The sequence below is a fragment of the Phyllostomus hastatus genome, unplaced genomic scaffold, assembly GCF_019186645.2.
Source record: "Phyllostomus hastatus isolate PE091 unplaced genomic scaffold, TTU_PhHast_1.1 phas_contig_283, whole genome shotgun sequence".
Lineage (NCBI taxonomy): Eukaryota > Metazoa > Chordata > Mammalia > Chiroptera > Phyllostomidae > Phyllostomus > Phyllostomus hastatus.
In genome coordinates, this window is record NW_025333833.1 from 11,895,416 (window position 1) to 11,920,616 (window position 25,201).

Sequence of the window (25,201 nt, forward strand, 5' to 3'; positions counted from 1 at the left end):
GGACAGTTTCTTGGTTCTCTTTTGCTTTGCCCTCTCAGCCTTACCCTCCAACCTTCCTCCGTGGAAGAGCGGCAGAGAGAAATAGGTGGAGAGAGTTCCAGAATGGTCTCCACCCACTTTGAGTAAAGTTAAAATCCTCTGATACCTAATCTGTATTCTGCTTCCCCTTCCCCTTTGATCTGGGTAAAAAGGGTGATAAAAGATGGCAATATTTTAGAAAAAATATCAAATTTATTTTCACTACTCAACAGTAACTTCTTTGTGACCCAATGATTCAATCACTCTCCCCACGACACTCCTTTTTCCAGAGAAGAAAACTGAGGCACAGCGAAAACCAAGGGATTTCCCCCAAGACCTCAGTGCCTTCCCAGCAGCCAGGCCAGGCCGGCGGGCTCACCGACGGAGGCTCGGCTTGTGTCTTGGTATAAACACGGGAGCGTGCTTTACACATGCCTGCACACATGTGCCACACGCGCACACACAGACACCTTCCCTACCTCATCGAATCCCATCTTGTCTGGATACTTCGGGACAACCGAGACGAACTGGGACGGTTCCATCGGAGGGCGGTCAACTGGAAGACACGAGAAACACGCGGGGTGCTTCGTGAGCGAACGGCAGGGAACGGCGATCCACCCACACAGCCCATCCCTGGGGACACAGCCCGGGCGTCCCGGGCCGGGTCTCCGCTCAGCGCTTCCCCAAGACTGGGTGGCCGCGCGGGGACCCTGACGGCCAGGGCGCTGGTTTTGAGAGCGCTTGCTCATGGGCAGATGGCGGCGTTGGCCCCATGTCCACTGGGACTTACTGTCAGAGCACTGGGCAGGCAGTTTAGGGGGGCAGGGAGGGGCGAGGGCTCTGCAGGGAGAGGGCCTCCGCCTCTGAATGTCCGGAGCAGCCAGGAGCCTTCTCGAGGCCCCTTTCTCTGTGTGTACAGCTGGGATAATACAAGTGTATCTTTTTGGACATTATAAAATTTAAAAGATACGGGCATGCAGAGCTCTGCCACAGTAAATTAGCCTAATAACTACTCATAACTCTCGGCTAGCACTGACTGCGGCCCATGATGAAAGAGCTCAGGAATGGGCCAGACTTTCTCAGAATAATGCTTTTTCTATACAGTCAAACTGGTCAAAGTCTAGGACTATTTTTATCCCGGCCAGGCAGGACTCGCTACAGGTACACAAAAGGTCCTTTATTTTCACACAAACTCGGCTCTGAGGTCCAGCCCACGTCCCAGAACTTGGAACAGGGCCACCGAGGACATTTCCAGATGGAAGGGACAGCACATCTTAATAAAAGTCTTATTTACTTGATACTCCAAAAAAATCTATCTTGACAAAAATATGTGTTTTAAAGGTTGAGAGCCATGTTGATTTAAAAACCTGAGAAGGTCTTGAAGATTTTTGGTTATTGCCCACATTCAAAGTACTCATTTGGTTTTTTTTCTTAAAAAGATCACGCAAAGAATGTGTAAAATGAGAGCCAGTGAGCAGGCTGTTTGAAGAGCTGCGGGCCATGGCCACCGCCAGTGGTCGCCGGCACCCACTCTCCTCTCCTCCGGGTCCACGAGAGGGATTCAGCTCCTCGCCCTTGACGTTAGTCATGGCCATGTGACTTCCCCCCGCTTTACTCTCCAAACCCCTCTCCCGCCCCCCGCCGGGCCCACCACAGTGATCTGAGCAGCGTGTTGACATGGAGGAGCCACCAGCTGGAGGCAGCCCAGACTCATGTGCCAACCTGGGGCGGGGGGGGGGGGGGGCGGGGGGCAGCTGCCCAGAAGGACACCAGACCACGGCAGACTTTGCAGAGCCAGAAATAGGCCAGCGTGGTATTCGGCCAAGGAGGTCTGGGCCCTGTGGGATGCACCAGCCCAACTTGGCTCGTCCTGACTGAGGTACTGTCCAAAAGGCATTTTTTTAATGGACTTACCCTTTGCTGGGATTCCTTTTAAAGCTTAGTATTTAAAACATTTTTTTAATTTAATGATTTTAGAGAGAGACAGAGGAACATCGATTTGTTGTTCCACTCATTCATACACCCACTGGCTGTCTCCTACATGTGTCCTGACTGGGGATTGAACCTGCAACCCTGTGGCATCAGGCTGACACTCCAGCTAGCTGAGCCGTGTGGCCAGGGCCTTCACTGGGATATGACAGAGAAAGCAGGACATCATCAAGTAATGTCAAGTTCTAGAGGACAGTGAGACAGGTTCCTAAACCCAACACAAGAGTTGGTTCCATTACTTCAACCCTGACGCTCACGGTCCCATTTGTGTGCGAACACAGGGCACATGTTTTGTTTCGTTGGCAGCCCAGAACGTTCTGCTCCTTTCCATTCTGCCCCCCTCATTAGTTTCTTTCCAAATCAACAAATATTTGTGGAGGGTCCACCGTGCATGGAGTCAGGTTTTCAAGAGGAAGAGGCTTAACACACACACACAGTCCTCGTTCGCACTGGTGTTTGAGGAGCTGTCTGCTCCCGCTCCTTGGGCCTTAGGCTGGGGAGGGGGTTATTTTTTGAGTTGCCCTTTCCACTCTCTTGGTCTCTGTTTGGCACTCCGAAGGTTTGTGTGGCTTTAACATGTCAGCCAAACAGGCTGCTCTCGACCACTTTGCTTCTGTCCAACACGGGCGGACATTGTGTCCTGAGGAGAAGCATCTGGCTCCTGAAAACCACCATTGAGCAAAACTCCGAGAAATAGCCCTGGGTTTTGCCACTGCAGGCAGAGAGCTAAGCCACAGGGGGAACAGGAATGAGGAATTCGACCCGAGAAACTAACTGCGTGGGGAGAGGGAGGGTGTCTTTGCTGACAACAGACTCGAAGGTCAGGGATGTCCTAGCGCCTGTTTGGGGTCGTTTCTGACTCTGTCACTCACAGTGGATCCAGTCCCTCCCCGAGTCCCCCTGGATGCACATTCCCTCCCCGTGCCACCCTTTGGTGCCACGTGTTTCATTGGTTCCTGGCTGGTTTCAAGATTCAGGAGTAATAGCTATTTTGCACAGTTGTTATCAGTCACCGAGCTCTGGGCTTCCCTCTTGACATATTTAGCCACATTTAGGATCAGTACGACTGTCCTTATTCTTACAGAGAAGGCAACAAAGGCCTGAATAACTTGCCCGAGGTCACAGAGCTGATAGGGCTGATGTTGGAACCTAGGCCTCACTCCTGCCACTGTACCCTTGACCCCCAAGTTCTCCCCTGCCCCAAGGCTAGTCCTCGGTGGTCACTGGAGTCAAGCTGGCCTTGGGCAATGGGTCTGGGTTCATAGTAGCTCAGTGAGCTAAGTCCCTGCTCTTGGGTGACCATCACTTACTGCCCTCTCCGCGGTCTCCACTGGAGCCCCTGCCATCCAGCACAGCGAGTACCAGTCCAGCTGTTTTTTCTCACCCCCCCCACCTCACTCCCAACTGTTTCTCCTTCATCCTTCAAAATTCCCAGCATCTTTGAAGCATATTTTCATACCTGCTCATCAGGCCCCTTCCACCACGGGTGGCTATAGCCTGGGCTCTGGCTCACCGTCTCACCCTCCCCACCATCATTCCTAGACACCTCAGCATCCACGTGGTGGTCCATCCCACTGCCTGTCGGCTTCCTGGTCCCAGACCCCAGCACCAGCAATCGTCCTTTCAGTGGCCCACCACCACGCCTGCGCCCATCACACCCTCCACGCCTTTGCTTCCATTACCGCCCAGCCCAGACCTCAGTCAGGGTCCAGCACGCTAACCAGTCCTTGTCAAGACCCGAGAGTCTCTCCCATTGATCTTGTGGGGTAAAACCCCAATCCTGGTTAAACTCAATTGTCCACTTACTCAGCACCAAGAAAAATACCGCAAGAGAAATTCACACAGTTGTTTTGACTGCGTCATTGCACAACTCTAACCGCAGATGTCACATTGGCACGCCACACCGCCACGTGACGCGACTGTGTGCTTCCAACACAAAGTTACTTTCCTGTTCTCTGAGAAATCTATTTCAAGCCTTTCCCTCTCTCCTGAGATCTCCAACGTGTCTCTCAAGCTGACGACTGGACTACACGTGTCACAGAGAAAATACCCAAAGTCACATTAGACCGGCTTTTCCCTCGACCTCACACTTGCAAACCCAGGTGCACCCGACCCACAAGTTCTGACTCCTGCACGTCGCTTGTCCTCTCTGGTTGTCCTGCCTCTTGTTTTCTCAGGGACTTCCGCTTCACGGTCATCTTCTTCTCCGCGACATCATCTCCAAGCTCTCTTTACATGCTGGATCCTTCTGTTAGCACACCCACATGCTAAAATCCTATCTTCAAAATAAACAACACAAAAACCGAAACCTCTGCCTTGATCTCTCACTGCTTCCCAGCCACCAGCCTATTCCTCTGTTCTCCGTCCCAACAAGATTCTGTTTCCTCATCTCCCCACGGTCCTCTCTTCAGCTCCCTCCAATGGGCTGTGTCCCCATCGCTGCACCGAATGGGCCCTTATCAAGGACATCACAGAGCTCTATCCTGACAGCACAGAAGATCGATTCCCTACCCTCACTTCACTTTACTTCTCGGCAGCATCTGGCCCCTTCTCGAACACGTCTCAATTTTTCCTTCCAGCTTTCTGGCTGTTTGTCTTCCCCCGGGGATCTGTCCTCCCTTTCCTCTCCCCTTTCGATGTTCTGTTACTAAACAAGTTCACGCTGTTCCATGTCTTCAAGTATCCTTTTAACGTTAATGACTCTCAAATGTCTGTCTCCAGCTGGAGTCCCTCCCTGCACTCCAGACGCATAGAGCCAAGTATCTCCTAATCTTTCCATTCAGATGTTCAATAAATATCATCCACTTACATCATCGAAACATCTCTCCCCAAATCTTTTCCCACGGAGACTTTCCCACTTCAGTAAATGGTATGCCAGACCAGAACCCTGGACTCAGCCTTGATTCCTTTCTGTCCTCATGGGCTGCCTCCAGGCCTCTGTAAGTCCTGCCGGCTGCACCGCAAAAACATATCCTAAATCTATCTGCTTCCCACCACCTCCCGGCTACAGCCTGCATCCCAAACCCCTTCATCTCTCAGCCGAGAGAGACAGATAAACTGGTCCCCCACCCTGTAGTGTCCGTGCCACAGTCTGAGAGATCTTTCTACAGGCATCGATCACATCACGCCCCTCCCTCCTCCTGCTCTGCATGCAGTTCTGTTACTCTTAGATTAAAACCCCAACTCTTCACTGTGGCCACAAAACTGGGCCTGATCCGGACACCGGTCCCCCTCCATGACCTCTTCCTCTGCTACTCCACTCCGCGTCCTGTCCACTCCCACCACGCTGGCCTTCTGTTCCCGGGTCACCCCAGGCTCTTTCCCAACGGCCTTTGCACGTGCCCTTGTGTTCTTTGAAACACTCTGTCCAAGCTGTTCACTCATGTGGGTGATTCCTGGATATATCGTCTATTTCTCTGTGGGAGCTTCTGCCAATTTTGTCCACTGCTATATCCCCAGCCTCTCGAACAATCCCTGGAACATAGTTCGTGGTTAATAAATACTTACAGCCCAATTCTCTCTTCTGAGACCTTCCTTGGCTCCTCACTGCTTTGAGGAGGAGCATTCTGCTCTCGCTGGGCATGCAAGCACCACGCCAGGGGAGCCGTCCCAGGCCTCAAACTTTACTCCCTCCTGCTGTTTAAAGCCAACTCTCCTCCAGGGCGAGAATGCTTTTGGCCCGATGCCTTCGCTCAGTGTGTATCCCCTGCCTGTGGTGCCCTCAGCATATCACTCCCTCTGTGTAAAGCCCACGCTGCTGTCTAGGCCCCGCGTAAGAACCAGCAGGAGACGAGGCTCTCCTAGGTCACCCCAGCTCCCAGAAGCCACTCCCTGTTCCAAACTCCCTCTGCCCTTAGCCTGAACATCTGTTCCTCTCCCAAAGCACTACATCACCGGGGTCTTTTTACGTCTGTCCTGTCTCCCCAGTGAAATGTAAACACCCGAAACAGAGAATCGGTTATAAAATGTTTTAAATCCCCAGTACCGTCGAGAGTGACTCATCTGTTGGAGGGAGGCATTCAGCGCTTGCACAGGAATATGACGCCTGTTCTACGCTTCCCTTGGCATCGTCCATTAGCAGCTACTTGTTTACAGCCCGTTGGGGCCCAGAGGTTGTGCAGAGCGCTTTTAACATCTAGCTCATCCTGCCCGGGGACACGCGACAGGTATGACTCCATCACCAGCACAGTCCTATCAGTCCTCCGTGGGCCTCCAGACTACATTTCTGCTTTATTACCCTCACAGGTTTATTCTCCAATTATTTTCTATTCCGATTATGTTCTCTCTCGAAACCCAGAATCTGAGATTTTAACAAAACACTAACTAGAGAGGGAAAGTACAAGAATTGCATAAAATGCCCTCTCTGAAGTGCTTGAACGCAGTGCTCACTGCCCCGCCCGGCTCCAGCCACAGTCCTGCGGCCCCAGGACTGACTGCCCAAAATCCAGACTCCAACCTGACCCTACCCCTTCGATGCTCCCCTCCCTTCCAGAAAAGTCCGAACACCTTCCTACACTTTAGAAGGTTCTGCTGGCTGGGCTCACTGCTGGCCCACTGCCCACACACACACATCCTAAGCTCTGGCGATGAGTAGATGACTTTCTTAGACCCTGCACAAGAAATTCGGTGCCAATATTCCCTCCTAGGGAAAGCCATCTCCAACCTCTGTCCTCGGGCAGGGGGGACCTGTGACTTCCTCCTTCAGCCGCCTGTACATTATACATGATAATTGGTGCGGCTACTGATCGCTGAGCACTTACCAGTCCTGATCTCAAGCTAGACCTGCAGGCAGTAACAACACAGTGTCGAATGACCTCAGTTTCGGGGATAGCAAGACTGGTTCAGAACCTGTCATTGGTTTAGCAGAATGATCTGGTGCAAGTTACCTAAACTCTCTCTGCCTCAAGTTCATCTTCAACGTGGGGATAACAAACCCCTTTCACTGATATGTTGTGGGGATTAATAAGACAATGTACAAAGGTCCTGGTCATGATACATCATAAGCTATTATTATCAAGTTGAAGTCATAATTATTGTTGTTGTTATTAGATGTTTGTATATATCGTGGAGGATCTTCCCCCAAACGCTACAAGTTTTCATCACCTCCACTGCACAACTAAGGAGGTCAAATTACCTGCCCAAAGTCATCTAAGTAAAAAGCAGCAAAGTTTGAGTTTAAACCCCACCACGATACTCCACTGTAGCCCTTACGATAGTGTGTGAAATGCATTTACTGTGCACCCGGCTCTCCACCTGCATGGGACACTCCCTGAGGGCAAAGACTCCATCATAGTCACATTTCACATTAGGAAAAGCTCAAGAACTAATGAACGAATGAATAGCCGTGCTTCAGCCGAGGCGGAGGGGCGGTGAGACTCCAGTCCCGGGTGAGTGGGGAAGTGCCAGGGGCGGTCGCGGTGGCCGCGGAACCAGAGCCAGCGCGGGCCCCTGGGTCACTCACTCATGGCTTCTATCTGCACGTGGATGAGGCTCTCGATGTCGTCCTGCAGGGTCTGGTGGGGCTTCAGGGGGATGGGCAGGTAGCCGTAGTGCTCTCGGTTGCAGAGGTACATCTGGACGCCTGGGGGCCCAAGAGAGGGACAAAGCCAGCTGGTCAGAAAACGCCTTTCTCAGTTTGACGGTGACGCTTGTGGAGAAGGAGACGGGACTGCCGGTGAGGCCGGGTTTGGCGCTGACACTGAGCCAGCAGCTCTTCCAGGCACTGTCTGGAGGCCTCAGAAGTGCTCCTTTATTAAGAAAGTGTAACAGAGCATTGGGGTCTAATAAAAAGCCCAGGCCATGCTTCAGCTCAGAGGAAATTGACTTTTTTCTCCCTAAAGAAGAAGCATACTTGTGGTCTGAAATGAACACGAAAGGCACGAAGTGATCAAAAGGGAGGCGAGGAATTCCCGTTCCAGAGGACAGAATGGAACACTGTAATCCACCTACAGGAAATCATGAGGATGAGGAATAAAGTCCACATTTGATATGAAAGCAAACAGGCCGATAGATTATTAAAGCTGAATGTAGGCATCTGTAGAACAAAAAAATAAATAAAATAAAAAGCAAGGGAATTTAAATTCGCCATGACTCTCTTCGGTTTTATTTCTTCTCTTAGCAGGCACGGATTGGGAGGCAACCAATAGATGTGAAACGTCTATAACAGATTCATAAATGAACAAAAGAAAGTCTGTGTTTCAAGTCCGGTGAAGGACCTGCCAGAAATATGCCCCAGCCCCCTCGTATCCAACACTGGCCTTCACAGCCCCAGCTGGCGGACCCTGAGCTATGCTGCAGCATCTGCATTTGGCTAGACGGCTGGGAATACGGAGATCAGGATGGCCTCACAGAGACCCAGCAGCAGACAGTCCTGACTAACGAAAACATTGCTTAATTAAAAGCACGACTCTGCTAAGCTCCGGTCCATGTGCCCATGCTTCCGATTTGTTCGTTGATCAACTACAGTCATCTACGCTTTGCAGAGACAGAGTTTCCTGCACACGGCCTTCTCTGTGTCGTGCAAATGAGATTTCCTCCCGTCAGCTACGTCACCTGCCAAACCAGGTGAAGCTGTCCCACGGCATCAACGCAGAGGAACCAGAGAGAAAAGAGCTCTTATTTCCCCCTGTGCGGACGCTGGCGGAGTCAAGGCTGCTCCACCACGCTCTGTCACTTCTCTGGCTTCACCAAGTGAGAAGGAAAGTGATTTCACATTTAGGTTGCCTCTGTACCCTAATTAGGCCCATCGTATTACCATGTCACTTTCCAAAGCTCCAGTGGAAAGAGGAATGAGGCCTAGCCAAGCTGTCCATCAGGTGAGGGGGCGAGAGAGACGTGCCCAGACATGCAAGGTCATAAATATTTACTTCCCAGCCCTCTGCCTCATCGGGTTACCGGGTGATGTGGGAGAAGAGGAAGGACGGGGAGGGGACGGGGGAGGGGGGCTACAAACAACAAGGATGACTGGGGACGCACAGTGATGAGGACAGTCAGGGAAGAAGAGAAGAAAGGGGGTCCCAGGCTGGTGGCTGTGGCACCGCGAAGGTTAGAGGCTGTCAGAGGCTTGAGGGTAGATGCCACCACGAACACACAAAAAGAACCGCTGGCAGATCTGACCTCCCAGAAACCCCAAACACTAGTTTGAAAGGATATGGGCACCCGTATGCTCATTGCAGTGTTATTTACAATGGTCAAGACAGGGGAGCGACTCAAGTGTCCATCAACAGGTAGGTGGGTAAAAAAGTTATGGCACATTTACACAGTGGAATACTACTCGGCCATAAAAAAAAAGAGTGGAATCTTACCATTTGCCACAGCATGGATGGACCTAGAGGGCGCTATGCTAAGTGAAATAAGCCAGTCAAAGAAAAACAAATGCCAAATGATCTCACTCATATGTGGAATCTAAAGAACAAAAGAAGTGAACAAACAAAATAGAAACAGACTCATAGACACAGGGAGCCCATTAAAGGTTGGCAGGGGAAGAGGGCTGGGGACTGGGTACAAAAAGCGAAGGGATTAAGAAGTACAAACTGGTAGTTACAAACAGTCATAGGGATGTAAAGTACCGCACAGGCAATACGTCAATAACCTGTATGCAATACTATGCATGATGCCAGGTGGGTCCTGGAATTATCAGAGGGAACACTCTGTAGAGTATGTGATTATCTAACCACTATGCTGTACACCTGAAACCAATACAAAGTAATATTGCACGTAAACTGAAAAAAAAAAAGAAATGGATGCAGATGTACTTAGCTATATATAAAAAAATTTGACAATGCTAAGAGGAGTTTTAGACAATAAGGAATTAGTTTTGGATTGTATTAGTAAGGATAAAACTAAGACTCCCCAAAAGGCAAATGTTAAATTAGATATGAAAGGAAAACTGAGCACAGTCTGTAAATGGCCCAGTTTAGGGTTAAGTCCAGGTACTTACAGCATCGAAAACACTGACCATGCTAAATCACCACACAACGCTGCGGAGAGGACGGGGGCGTGGGCAGAGGGACCAAAGGGCAGAGAGAGTGCCGACTCCTCATCTGCAGGGGACGGTCAACCGATTCTTCCCACGGTAAAACCAGAAAACCAAGAAGTAGTGATACGAGCATGTTATTTAGATACACGGGTGCAAATATTATACTTGCATCCCCCTCGGGAAGAGTTACAAGCGTGTCTTCTAGAAAAGGGGAATGGCACAGGGGGAGACGTGCAGGGGACTCTGAATTTTATAATAAACCTTGGGGGACTCTTCGAACTCTTTCAACTAGGTGCATGGATAATTTGATGAAAACATGATCCTTTTTATTTTATGTTATTTATTTATTTTTAGAGAGGGGGAAGGGAGGGAGAAAGAGAGGGAGAGAAACATCGACGTTGGTTGCCTCTCATACACCCACTGTTGGGGACCTGGCCTGAAATCCAGGCATGTGCCCTGACTGGGAATCAAACCAGAGACCCTTTGGTTGGCAGGCCAGTGTTCAATCCACTGAGCCACACCAGCCAGGGAAAAAAAAAAATGAACATTTTTTAGAGGAAATGTGTTGATAGTTGGATAAAGTCTAGGAAGGAGGCTGGAGCTGTCATTGAAAGCTGCTGCTTCTGGGAAAACAAGTTTCTCTCTGAGAAAGAGTGCTGAATGACGGGAGGACGGTTCTTACCTCACGGAGACCTCAGTCCCTTTCTTGTCCTCACACAGTACCTTAACCCTGTAAGCTGATAGACTGATCTTTATCCTTGGTGATGAAAACTCAGAGAGGCTGTGACTGGCCCCCAGTCATATAGTAAGTCATTGGTGCCAAGCCTCTGTCCCTATGGCCCAATACCAAGCACCTTTCTACCCACCGGAATTTGGAAGCTGGTTCTCAGAACGAGCAATCGCTCTGCACCGCCGCTCTCCACAGGGGGCGCACTTTTAATCACTACCAGTGATGCGCAGGAGGCAGGTCTGCCCGCCATCACCCACGTTTTGTGCCTCTTTGGACTTACTAGAACATGACCGGCTGGCGCCAGGGATGGTTCTTGTGGCCGTGATACAAAGCCACGGCCACTGGCCACCATGGGAAGTGAACTCCTGACCCTGCTCTCATTATGGCCACAGGCACTCGCCTGTGACCCTGCTCTCTTTTGGGGCTAGACAAGTGGCCACGTCACCGGTGCTCCAGCGCCCTTGGATTGACCCTGTCACTCATCACCCACATGTGGCCATGCTTGGGGGCCAAGGTTAAAGAATCAGGACCAAGGTTTGTGGGGAGGTGGTCCTGCCTGGGGCATGCAGACCCTTTATTTCCTTTTTGATGGTTAAAAAACGATGCCTCATTGGATGCATCCCAGCCAGGAAGCATCGCAAGAGTAAGGACAAAAGAATACATATCATCTGCATAGAAATACTCCTGGGGCTGCATTCATGTCTCTTCTGAAAATATTGGTATTTCGAGACAAGGCAAAGTGCTCCCTTGGGGCCCCATGACGTCAGGAAGGCTGTTCCATTCCTGCCAATGGCAGTCACGCTTTCCTGTCCGGACTCCCGGCCCGTTCGCAGTTTGTACCGCCCACCTGCCCCTCGGCTTCCACTGTTCCATAGAGTGACGCTTACACTTCCACAGGGAAGGGTCTGACCTCTCCAAACACGCTGCCAGGCGCAAGAGGGAAGCCCAGGTCCCCGGCCCTCTTGCCTCCCTTTTCTACCTCTCTTCCCCCAGCTGAATCACCAGACAGCTGCGGACCTCTGCACCTCCTTTCAGTGTCCCCGGAGGGCCCTTGGGAAGTCAGACCGATGAGGAACAAAAGCCGAGGGAACAAGACAAGCGTAGGATAGAGCTGAAAAATCCCTTCCTAGCCTGTATCCAAGCCACAAACCCAGTTCTTGGTTTAAAAGAATTTATCGTCATAATTTAGCGCAGGGGTCACCCCAGTGCCTTGTACGATGGCTGCAAAGGGGACTCGGTTAGTCAAGGACGGTGACTGTAGTTGTTTCTCATTCACTCTCCTGAGACAGCCCTCCTGCAAGCTCTGGAGCAGAGGGCCCGGCACAAACGGAAGGGACCAGAAGGCCCTGCGTCTGCTTCTTCCCCTGGAGAGGTCAGAACAAATCACAGGCCAAGCTGAAAGAAGTGGGTTCCACTGACTCAGACACAGGAATATTCAGGAAAAGTTCCAATCCACAGGAGACTAAGGGGCTTGCTTTTGCCCTGACACAGGCCGAAAAATGCTGACCCCAGGCCAAAGGGTCTCAATGACCCTAGCAGCCAAGGGGAAAAGAAATCAGCCTTCCACATTTCCGCCAGATATTCTCACTCCTACCGAGTCTGCAGCTGAGGACAGGCACACCTTGGCTTCCAGAGCGGCCCGGGGAACAAGCTGTAGCTTCAATCTGTAGATTCAATCTGTATCCACTGTCTCACCTGCCAGCAACCTGGCTCGGCTGCCTGGGGTCCTGGCACGCTCCCAGCCACCCTCCTTTACACGGCCACAGTGGGTCCATTCACCATCCGCCTGGTTTCTGAACTCACTTGTGCCGGTGGCGAAGTGGCACGTTTCTGGCTCGTACATAATGGGACCTGACTTCCCTCAGGAAGGTCTCAGTGGTCCTGAGAAGAAAGTGTTGTTTCAGGAATGTTGTATGTCTCCCTGTTGAACTGCTTCGGTGAATTATGTCCTCCCTGATGGCGTGTGCGGGTGACTCGGGAGAAATAACTTACATTCCTACTGACCGGTCTTCTTTTAAAAACTCAACACACACCACTGGAAATACTTTCCTAGTGCCGCATGACGGACTTCAGTCTGGCCTTGCCTTACCTTCCACGGGGACTGTGGCAGACGCTGATGGATGACTCCCGAACCCCCCCGCCCCTCCTTCTTCTAAGTGAGGGGATCGGGGCTCTACTGCACGGACGGCATTCGGAACCTCCCTAGGTGTCGTCCTCTGGCTAAGTTCTGGCTGATGGATATGCAGAGGAGTGATGTGTTCAGCTTCTGGAGGGTACCCTTCAAGGGGGGCGGGGGCTGGCCCCTCTCTGGTGCTCACTTGATGGCTGGAACACACCCCTCCTGATGAGACATCCTGGATCATACGGTTAAAGCCAATGCCACGTGGAGGGTGGAGAAGCAATAAAGGATTCTGGGTCCCTCTATTTCCCACACTTCAGGGGAAAACGTGTGGACTGGAGCCACGATACCAGCTCAGATTTCTCTGAGAAGAAATTATCTTCCATTTCTAAAGTCTGGGTTTTTTCCCAGTGTCATTTTGGGTCTCTGTCACAGTGTCTAATTAATAAAAGGACTCCTGTAATGAGCAAAAAAACACAGCAGCACCAGAGAGAACCAATTGCCTGCCTGTGGCTCCTACCCCCACCATTGCTCAGGAAGAAGAGAGAGGATTCTGGGTAAGGGCTCTTGCTCGTGGGCACTCACAGGGACAGCAGCACAGAGGGTGCTGGTGTGGCTGCTGTGACAATGAATTGCCTCCAACACGACCTAAAGAGGAAGCCCAATGTCCACATACAGCAGTGTTTCTAAGAACAGGCACAAAATGAAGAAGCTGTTTATGTGCAGTGTTTCCATGAGGGCGTGACCACCGCATACCAGCAGTACCTGCTTGCCTGCTGGAGAAGGCGAAGACGATGATGTCGTCGAAGGTCCAGGCGTAGTCCTGGTGCGGGGGGTAGAAGGTCAGCTTGTCCGAGGCTTCCCTCCGGAGGTCAATGAGGAAGGTGGAGTGGACCATGGGGACGGGGAAGCAGCCGGTCCTCTTCCACTCTCTGATCGGGACGTAGTCGGGGGTCCGTTTGTAGAAGCCCTGGGGAAGAGCAAGCAGGCGGACTGTGTTCCCCGGTCCCAGCACTGCGTCCTCCAGTCTCCTGCTGGCTGACCCCTTCGAGGTCATCGCCAGTCACACAAAAGTCCCCAAGCCAAGTCCCCCTCATGCTTTTTATCGTGGCCTAAGACTTTGGCCTGCCTGAGTTCAAATCCCACCTCAGCTACTTTTTGTCTGTAGGTATTGGTGAGATTACTCAACCTAGTGCCTCATCTGTAGAACAGAAGTGATGGCCCCATCTACCCATGGGAGCTCAGGGAGCTCAGAGTAGTGCTAGCACCGAGAAAGCACCAGTCGGTATTGACTATTATTAAAACTATCACATTACGTTGGTTAATACAATTAGTTAAACGTGCCATACTTAAACACAGAAACAGGGTCTTGGTCCCATGAATTTATTTATTCAGCATTCTGGGGGAGCTGTCACTGCACCACACTTTTCGAGGATTCCCCTCTGGAAAGTTCCTTCTGGGCAAGCACACGGGACAACCAGTCCCCTTCCTCTGTGGTCACATCTTGTGTTGTCATGTTCGTGCCCGCACATTAGGCATCTCAGCCTCCCCGACTTCTCTGACAGTCCCCTTAGTGTCCAGACGAGCGCTCTGGCGGAGCTAGCGACCACGTGGCCAGGTCAGCGCACATTAAGACTAAGAGGCTCAGAGTCATTTTGAACATCTTGTATCAGGGGTATCAGACTCATTTTCCCTGGGGGCCACATCAGCCTCGCAGTTGCCTTCAAAGGACTGAATGTAATTTCAATTCCTTAACACTTAAGAAGTAGTTGCATGTACACAGTCTTAAAATTACAGCCCTTTGAAGGCAACCGCGAGGCTGATGTGGCCCCCCAGGGAAAATGAGTCTGACGCCCCTGCGTGTAGCTGCCTTAGCTTATGCTTCTCTTTGAGCCTGAGTTTCCTCTCACAGGGCTGTAGAGTAGACCTCAGGTAATGAAATCCATGAAGACTTCAAAAACTGGAATTCATTATGTGATTATTAGCATCATTTTTATGAGCCTTTAAGTGAAGGGTCACTCAACACCCTTGAGTTAGGAGAACAGGGATCCTCCTAACAGTTCAACGTAGCAAGCTTCTTCCAAGGGGTAAAGGGAACGCTGGTCTTTAGGGGATGGCTTACGAACACATGTCCAACGTCAAGTTCTAGACCACTTAGGGACAACATTCTCAGAGTGAGAGGCTTGGAAAATTCATGATGCTGATGAACCACTGAATATCCTGGGGGCAGGAAGGAAAGAAGCGGGGAAAGAGAGCTGGGTGCCTCCTGTAGACAGGCTGAGGTGATCATTGTGTCGCCCTGCTCCCCACTCAATTGAATATCGGCGACAGGCCCTGCTCACTGGCCAGAAGCCACCCCCGAGGGTCGTTTTGTCTCGGACGTGATTAAAAGCTCTGCCTTACGCTTGTGCAGTCATTGGCTGCCCCAGCAGAAGCCTGACTGGGGATGGCGGAGAGCCAAAGACAGAGGGAAATTAGATGTGCCCCTAACTGGCTGAGCTTTTTGCTTTCGTTGTACAAAATAAGTGAGCACACTTCTCCTGTTTGCTTGCAATGATGAAAGCAGAGAAGAAGATAATAGAAACCCCGGGGCTGTGCTCACTAGACTCATCCAGCCTCCTTGCTGGTGTCAACGTGTAACTCATTCAAAACAACCCTTGAGTGAATCTGTGCCCAGAAACCCTGCAGATTATCAACCGAGAGCGTGTGAGCTCAAATGAACCCAACACAACGTTTCCCCACTGAGAACTGAGTGACTTGTATAAATACGAACTTAGCGCTTCCCTCAAAGAGACATGGACCATAACACGCATTCAAAAATCTGTTGGGACGGGGGGTGGAAATATTGTAACAAAAGAGGAAATCTTCAGCTAGTCATGTGCTAGAGCCACTGATGGTTCAATTCTCAGGAACTGTGCAAACCAGTTGACAAGTTGGTAGCTGTGAAAATAAAAATCCGGCCAATCCCCATCATCGAACAGAACCAAAGATGTCAGCTTTGCATATCTTTACATAATTATCTCCTTAAGTAGCGAGGCTGCAGTTTACTTAACCTTTCTCTTAGCTTAACCAACATTTAAGTTGTGTGCACGGTGGGAGTCCTCACACTGTGAAAGCCAGGAAGTGTTACCAATCAGGATATTTCCCCCACAGAGAGCCAGTTACTAACATTTATCATCTGGCCCCGAACCAAACCAAATATAAAAGAGGGACTCAAAATTTTGGCCCTTTGGTATGAGACCACATTCAATGTATACATATATTTTTTTCCTTAAGCCCATCTTTATTCTACATTGATCAGTGTATCTTTTGAATTCATTAACTAAAGAATAAAAATATAAACAACCAGACAAATTCACTGTAACAGATGTCTAGACTTTAAAGATTTTACAACAGAACAGAGAGGTGATAGAAATAAAAGAATTCTGTTTTTAACGTGAAATTTCTAAAAACAAGCTACCATAGTAGTTCTAATTACTAGATTTCTTTAGAAATAAATTTGGCAACATATATCAAAGCTCATCAAAATATTTATACTCTTTGATTCAGTCATTCCACTTCTAAGAAGCTATCCCCAAAAATGAAATACAGAGAAAAATTATATTAATCATGGTGGTCATTATAATAGTTAAAAGTTGCAAACAACAGAAATGTTTTTAAACTAAGAGAAAGATTAAGTAAATTGCATTAAAGCCACTTGACAGAGTTACTCAAAACACACAAGCTGCTATCTATGATGCTGGAGTGGAGATTAACACAACTTCCTCTACTTTTTTCACTTTTAAATTTTCCTGTAGTGTTCTTATGAGAGTTTCAATGACAACTAAACTATTACATTTTTTAAAAACCTCTGAATCAGGGAGAAAAAAGTACAAATCCCAACAAGTTGGATTGATCGGTTTAATGCTAATTAATGCTAATGCTAAGCTCAGTAGAGTATTTTTTATATGTATAAAATTCATTAAGGCAGAAGAGCTCACTGTTTGGGGCATGGACCTGGGTGTGCCTCGCCTCCTGCAAACGCATGCCCTGAAATGACAGGCATCGCTCCGGGGAGGCAGCGAGAAGGAGGCCAGCAGGGCTGCTGCGGACACGTGGCTCCTGGCGAAAGCCCGTGGCGTTAGTTCCTCCGCCCGAGACTTGCCTGAGGTGTGATTCCGCACCAGAAGTTCGAGTACAGGCCCCGAGACTCCAGCATGGGGGCCACGATGGTCTTGTTTTCCGCAATCATCAGACTGAGGGTCTGGGGATTAGTCAGGAAGTTGTCAACGTCAATAAACTAGGAAAAGAAAAAGAGAAAGGCAGGTGAGGAGGTCCTTCTCCGTAACGGGTTCAGGAGTGACCCGGCACTTCCGGAGCATCACAGAGGCTTGCTCGAGGGATGTGGAACCAGGAATCTGTGTTCTCCTTTGGGAAACCCACTGCAGCTGGGTGGCTTTCGTGGCGACTAAATGCATCTAGTCTGACTGCTACGTGCAAAAGGCACCAGGCGATGAATGGGTGTTAGCACACTGGGTGCTCGCTCACCCAGGACCCAGCCTACAAGACACTCATGGCTCTCAAGCCCTTAAAAGTTTATTCAAAAACACTTACTGAGCACCCATGCTAGATACAAATGGACAGGCCTATTCATGTACTATATAAGAGTGCCCAAATGGCCCCAAACAGATTCATCAATGCTATTTTCATGTCATAAGTAGAATTTTTGTTTAAAGTATATTATACCAACCCATGCTAACCAATAAGCCATTACCTATTCTTAGCAAAATTCCATGTTAACACTGATTCATTTACAGGGACATTACAGCAACATGCTCTATCATAAAAAATAAATAATCACAGTGAACCGTACACTCAAAATGCTTAAAATGGCAATTTTTTTGTTTTGTATATTTTACCACACACACAAAACAAATAGCCAGAAGCTTTCATTCTTATGAGAGTCAATCTGTTTACTGAAAATTTTGTGGCTCAACATTTGTACACTTCAGTGATACTTAAACAGCTATGCAATGTTATGTATCCCCACCACAAGTTAAAAGCTTCTGTGCTTTATTTGTATTGAAAGTGTGTGTGCGGCAAATCACTGGGCTGGGCTTTGTGGTGGTGGAGGGGCTGGAGACGGACAAGGGTCCGAGGCATTCCCTCCAGAATCAGTCCAGTGACAAAGAGACGCCAATGTGTCTAATGAAATATCAACTTCGCTGTATGGGCGTTATTTCTCGTGCAGTACTGGAAAATGATTGTCGAGAGAAATAAATGGACTGGGGGATGGGTGACACAGATGAACACTCGGTTTGCAGAAACTTGCAGGGCAAAGGTCCACCTTCTAAAGGGAAACGGGAATGGCAGCCGCTCGGGAAGCTGGCCTTTCCCGCCAGGACGGGTTCATGGAGGGCAAGGAGGGGACACAACACTGGTTCCTGGTATCCAGCCCCGCACATCCTGGACCCCCTCAAAGTTCCAAGGGAAGCGATGGAACCTCTTCACGGAGAGAAACCCTCCACGCCAGCCCAGCGTCACGGGGAGCGACGGAGAAATCAAGAAAGAGATGCCATTCTCCAGCCCGCTCAGGAGCAGAAGGGAATGGCATTTCAGAGTAGCTCATTTAATCTTGTTCCAGAGTTAACTTTTCACATCCACAGAATTCTTCTAAAAAGTTATTCAGACAATTTACATTGCTTTACTACTTTTTATGCCTGTTACATGAAAGAGATTGAATAATTCAAGAGCTCATTTACTTACTGAAAACGCCCGTCAGAAGTGGGTCTGAGATGAGACCCAGGTCCCTGACATTAATTCCCGACAGTTCCCCTTGTGCCTCCATTGAAAAGCAGGGTGGTGCTCACCCAAAGGATTGTTTTGATCGACTCTGTGGTCCTAGTTTCTGGACAAGCGGCTCGGACACATTCTAGATAACAGTTGCCAGGAAATCAAACGTGTGATTTTACCAGAATGTAGTCTGACCATTTCTCCCTCGCAGTTCGAAGGGCTGCCTGGCGCAGTTTCATCACGTGGGCAAACCGGGAGGCGGGCCAGTGCTTCGGGCCGATTTCATTAGGATAAGACCTAAAATAAATAAATAAATAAATAAATAAATAAATAATAATAATAATAATAGCAGCTTATAATTATTGAGTGCTTACATATTTCAGGCACTGTGTAGTAAGCCCCTTAATCTTCCAGTAACCCTAGCTTGAAGTAGATACTATTGGTATTAGTATCATTCCCCTTTAACACATAGGGAGACTGAAGCAAGGAGAGATCAAGTAACTTGCTGTTTACCGTACACAAGAACCTTTACATGAAATATTTCAGCGGGTTCTAAAAGGAACCCACGGAGTCCCTACTAGGTGAGGATCATCCCTCAGTATCTACGGGGGATTGGCTCCAGGACCCTCGTGGACATGAAAATCTGTAGATGCTCAAATTCCTTATATTAAATGAGTAGTATTGTACTTATAACCTGTGCACGTTCTCCCATATATTTTAAATTATCTCTAGATTACTCTGAATACCTAGTAAAGTGTAAATGCTATGTAAGTAGTTGCTATCCTGTATCATTAGTGAATAAAAGCAAGAAAAAAAAGCCTGTACATATTCAGTAGGGATGCAACCATTATAGGCTTAACTACACAGTGTACATCGACAAAAAGTAAGTTTTTTCCCAGATATTTTCAACCCACAGTTGGTTGAATCTGCAGCTATGGAACCCACAGATACAGAACCCACCAACTGTATCTCTGTTCTCTCCACTTCATAGAGGAGAAAATTGGTGTAGAGCAGTTTAAATCACTTGCTTAATGCTGTGTAGTTAAGAAGGAGAACAATCAGAATTTGAACCCAGGTATAACCCAAAAGTTCATGTTTCTAGATACTTTATAAAACATTTCATCACCTGATACATTTGGAAATTTTGTAGCATAAAAACACGGTTTACAAAGGTTTAAACCGTGGAAAAACAAAGGTTTAATTTACACGGGCAGGTCTCAGTAAAGGATTCCACAGACCCTGACCCTTTGATGTGTCCCAGGGGAAGGGAGGGAGGTCACGGAGCAGATGCACTGTCCTTGGAATCCCCGGCAGCCTCCTCCGGGCAGCCAGCCCGGGGCACAGGCAAGCGGTGGGAGTGCTCTCAAGAGCCCTCCTGAAAACTCCTAATTGGTGGGGGCGTGGCTACTGTCACTCACAGGGGCCCAGATTGGCCACCGCTTCAAGTTCTTGCGGCTGTGCTGGCAGCACTTGAGCCTCAGTGAATGAAAAACCACAAAAACTGTGCAAATAAGATTAATGAAACTATGTACCACACCGGCATTCTCTGGGGTGTCTTCCTCTATTATCGTTTCAATGAAAATCAGTACAGTTCCTGTCTCCCTGACTATATTGCCATCCCGAAGAATGCCTCCCTTAATATTTCTCACCCTAACCTTGTCATACAATACACTTAGTTGAAAGCTGGCGGCAGAGAAGATTACCAGGATGCAAGGTAGGTACACAAAGTCTTTCTGAGCCATTGCAATTAGGCCAAATTCCATTAAAAGGAGCTCCAAAGGGTGTTCAAAAATTTTTATAGTGTTCAGACTTTGTAGTTAAATTTTGCTTGATATATGGGTCATACACTTGGATTTGAGACATATATGTATACACATGCATAATAAAAGTATTAATATAGAGAGAAACTAAGGACCACAAGCTGAGATTTGAAATATATATATGAGAACCAGTGAGAACCTGAGCTTGGCCGGTACCTGCCAGAGTAGAGAGGAGGCGAGAAAGATGAAGCTCTGTCAAAAGGAAGAAATTTACTAGACGCGCAGATGAAAGACAAGAAAAGGTCGCGTGTGCCTCGGAGACTGGACACCTGCTTAAGGGAGGAAGGTGAGAAACGAGTTCGCCAGATGTTCTCTTGCTACTCACTCAGGCTCGTCCATGGGCCGCCACTCCACGTAGTGGTACACTCTCTGCACATTTCTCAGCCACTCCCTGAGGATCTCTGTTGTGTTGTCCACGTTGTGATCGGTGGCCGCCCTGCGCGAGAGAAAGCACAGCCGAGTTCAGTCACGCCATCCAAAGGAAGGGGAGGACATCCGAAAGACCTCAGGTTAAGTGAAAGGAGAATGGCCAGGTCTAGAAACGGTGCCTACGAAAATGATTCTGTCGCAGTCCAAACTGAACAGTACATTCCTACAGACAAAGACGCTGCTTCGAATCACCTTGTGTCGTTAGATCCTCAAACGAGGCTCAGCCAACAGCAGAATTGTAAGTGGTTGTAGCAAACCTGTACAAGCATAAAATGAATTAAACAACTAAACTGGAGTAAGTAAATTAATGTTCTTGGAAATCTTCCTGTTTGCTTTCATTTTTGGTTACCCAAGATGTAAACCCTGCCTTTTCACTAACAATTACCCTTCATTTGAGCAATCAGCTGCATTTTCAATTCAAGTCTGCCTGCAGGTCCAACAGAATTGTTTGTCGCCACTGCTGCCGCAGTCGCGTGCTGTAGAGGGGAAGCGGCAACCACTGTTCCCAGGACGCAACCCAAAACCTAAGGTGTCTTCACGGGGCTGTTTTGGATTAACTTTGCCATCACTTATACAAAAAGAGTACCATCAAAAGCCTTCAAGTAATGTATAAGAAGCTTATTTCTGTTCTACTTTGAAAGTATAATGAACTGATCCACTTCTAAAGGAGCTCAATTCACTTATTAAAACAAAAATATTTTCATATTATATCACAAAGCAAACTCACGCTGTGTAGAAGGTACACATCTAAAACAAAGTCGGAACATGTAAAAAGGAAGAGATATACAAATCAATTGGGGGGGTGGAAGGAAAGAAAATTATAATCTTGACATCAAATAAGGCAGAATTTAGGCCAAAGCAATTAGGCATGACAAAGAAGGACTGTAATTATTATTCTAAAGGCTATAACTCACATCAAAGACACTCATACAGTTCATGTGAATATGTTCGTACCTTCCTATAGTACAGGGGTTGGCAACCTTTGTAAGAGCCATGAAGTGACTACTTACGCTTGCAGGCCACATCCTCTCTGCCCCAGCTACTTAACTCTGCCATCGCGGCAGTGGTGGGGCAGTCGTAAACAGCGTGTAAAGAGATGAGCACTCTGTCTGTCAATGAAACTTAGTTACAAAAGCAGACAGCTAGTCTACAGGCTGTAGTTTGTTTGTGAACCCCTGATGCAGTAGAAAGTATGGAAGTTGCAAGGAAAACCAGAAACACCCATAGTAAGAAATGTTAACATCCTCTTTCAGTGGAAGACGGCGCAGATGCAAAACAGTAAGCAGATAGAGAGGATCTACAGAATACATTCCAGAGACTGTTTCCTTTCCCAGGACGCATGGGACAGTCAGCAAATTGTCCAACAGTTACATGATAAAGAATGACTCCAAAATATTAGAATAATGTCAATAGCATTTTTTGATCAGAAGGCAATAAAACTAGAAATTAGCAATAAAGTAAAAACCACAAATATTCCATTGTTTATTCTCTATTAAACAACTATGGAGTAAAAGAAGAACTACAGATCAATTTCAGAATGGATAAGCATGAATAATGAATACATTACCTGTTTTGGGATACAATTACAGTAGGTATCACAGGGGAAAATGTAGTTTTATGTCCGTAAATCAATAAAAATAAATAAGTTGAATTCCTACTGAAAAAGTGAGAGAAAGAGCAAGAAAACAAACAAGCAAAATAAAATAATAAAGATAAAGGTAGAAAGTTGTGGTATAGAAATCAGAAAAAGAGTAGAACAAAAAATAAAAATACTAAAAAAATTTTTTGTGAAAAATTAACAAAAGACAACAACTAGTCAACCTAATCAAGGCAACACAAATATAGCAACAAGAAATGACAAGGATGAGGGAATTATGGTTGATATGGAAGGCATTTTTAAAATCATAAGCAATTGCTCCGTACATGGTAATTGAAATTAAATTTAAAAACTAGATATAATGGGACATTTCCTAGGAAGATGCATGTTAGCAAAATAGACTCCAGCAGAAACAAGAAACTTAAACAGAACAATTTCCATGGAAGAAATAAAGAGAGAAAACAAAACAAAACGTGCGGCCCAGATGGTGTCACAAAGGAATTCTACCAGACCTCTTAACAGACTAGATATTTCCACTGCGATGCAGCTGGTCCTCCAGAGCACAGGGGAGAAGATCCCAAGTTCCTTTAATACAACAAGTTCTGTCGACATCTAAACCTAATGAAGATGCACACACGGAAACCCACAATATGCACAAATGCCCACACAAAACTACAGACTGTCTTTTAATGAACATATTGCAAAAATACTCAAGTATCAACAAACAGAATCCAACACCCTATTAATAAAATATTGTATAGCCTGTGGTAAGACCATTCCATATAAAGGAAGTCCATCAGTGTAATTCACTATGTTAATAGATCTGAAGAAAGTCATAGGGTTAGCTCTGCAAGTGCTAAAAAGATCTTTAACAAAGCTGAATATCTATTCCTGCTTTGTAGAAACCATATTATATAATTTGATGAAGCATGTCACCCCAATAAAGTCAATAAAACACATACTAAATACAATTTAAAATAAAAGGAAGAAGGGAGGAAAGGAAGGGAGGGAGGGACAGAGGGAGAGAGGGAGGGCAAACAGAAAAGAAAGGGTCATGGGGGGAAAGAGATTTTGCTGGCAATGCAGCAGGTCCTCCCGCCAGAGAGAGCTATGGGCATTGCCAGCAGCACGGTTCCCTGGGCACGTGGCCTGGAGAAGAGCCAATGAAGAGCTGCCAGCAGTGGTCACTTCTTCCATATATGGCAATTTCAGGAAATAGGCTTTTGTTAAACCCAGTCCATAATAGCTTTTGTTCTTTCAGCCTGAGCTTGTGGAGGTCACAACAGCTCCAAAAGTAACACATGAAATCTTTAATAGAGAGAATATCCAGGAATGTTCAAGAGAAAAAAAACCATTAAGCAAAGCAGAGTGGAACGCAATGCTACATAGGGATTAAAATTCCGTAAAAGACCAAGTAACCTGAAACTTCGTCAAGTCACACTTAAGTCATAAAGTATAGAAAAATGGGATAGAGGTGTGTGACTCTATTCGAAACTTACTTTCTAAGATAAATATTTGAACTAAAACTAGTCTTAATAAAAACCCAGGCTAGCTTATCTACTTCCAAGTCTCTTCTGGAAATCAGGTTAGAGCCAGATCCTCTTTTCAGAACAAGGTTTAGGAGCGAGGGCAGGGGCCCTCGGACCCACCTGGACATGGAGGGACACGGGCGCCAGGTGGGCAAGCGCCTTGGGCAAAGGCGGGATAACTCCCGGAGGTGGGAAATGGGACGGAAAACAACACGGACAAGGACCGCGGGCTCCATCGAGCTCTCGACAGTGCTGAGAAGTGCAACGTGTCAGCGAGAATCCCATCTACGTGACACAGCCACAGGCCACCCAACGTCCGGCAAAACAGCCGAGAAGGGCACTCAGAGAGTCGGCCCCTGAAACTGGGAATCAGCTCCAGGCACCGTATTCCTCACTCCAAATAGTATGAGTAAGTTAAAACGAAACAAACAAAAATTATCTTGACTTCAGCGTCAGCCAAAAGCTCTGAACATTCTATGGTATTCCCAAATTGCTTGGAGTGTCGGAGAATTTATACAGCATCCAACTTCTTGTCTTGATTACTGCTTCTCCATCACACAGGACTTAAGTTCTCTTTGCTTTCCCCGCACATTGATGCATTTATTTCCTAATGATTTGAACACGCTTGGCCTTAGTGTATAAAATTTATTTTCCGGGTATACAGACTAAACAACTTCAAGCTCGAAGTATCCATTACTGACAAACGTCCTTAGATATTAGCTGCTTGGAGTACACAAAGATAAATGTGTCTAATTAAAAACAGAAGCACGGACTTTAAATACTCTTCTTGTTGAGTTGAAAAATGTCCTATATAGTCAGTGCCCCGAATTGTTGATTCTCTTTGTTCGTCAGTTTATTGGGTTCATTAGATTCCACACACGAGTGAGCTCACACGGTGCTCGTCTTTCTCTGGCTTATTTCGTTCAGCGTAACGTTCTCCAAAACCAGAGGCAGGGATACACGGAACAGACTGACAGGTCTCAGAGGGGCGGGGGTGGGGGACTGGAGGAGGTGAGCAGAGGAACATATTTGCATATATGCATGGCCCCCGGATGCAGACAACGGTGTGGTGAAGACCTGGAGGGGGTGGGGGCTGAGTGGAGGGGGCCAAAGGGGAGGAAAATGGACATCAGTCATAGTGTCAACAATAAAAAATGAAAAGATCCCCTTTGTCCTCAGGCTTCCAAGGAATAGAAGGAGACTCTGGATGTGGTCTGAGG

General features: G+C 47.6%; 1 protein-coding gene across 1 annotated transcript in view; it reads right to left on the minus strand.

Annotated features, from left to right (window-relative positions):
• The window catches only part of COLGALT2 (collagen beta(1-O)galactosyltransferase 2), an 81,567-nt gene that overhangs the window by 12,619 nt on the left and 43,747 nt on the right, over nucleotides 1-25,201 (minus strand). The window contains exons 2-7 of the mRNA XM_045838767.1: nucleotides 20,752-20,862; nucleotides 18,786-18,903; nucleotides 16,979-17,113; nucleotides 13,600-13,804; nucleotides 7,469-7,588; nucleotides 498-574 (exon numbers count right to left, since the gene is read on the minus strand). Of these exons, the coding sequence (XP_045694723.1) occupies nucleotides 498-574; nucleotides 7,469-7,588; nucleotides 13,600-13,804; nucleotides 16,979-17,113; nucleotides 18,786-18,903; nucleotides 20,752-20,862 (766 nt within the window). The remainder of the gene's footprint in view (nucleotides 1-497; nucleotides 575-7,468; nucleotides 7,589-13,599; nucleotides 13,805-16,978; nucleotides 17,114-18,785; nucleotides 18,904-20,751; nucleotides 20,863-25,201) is intronic.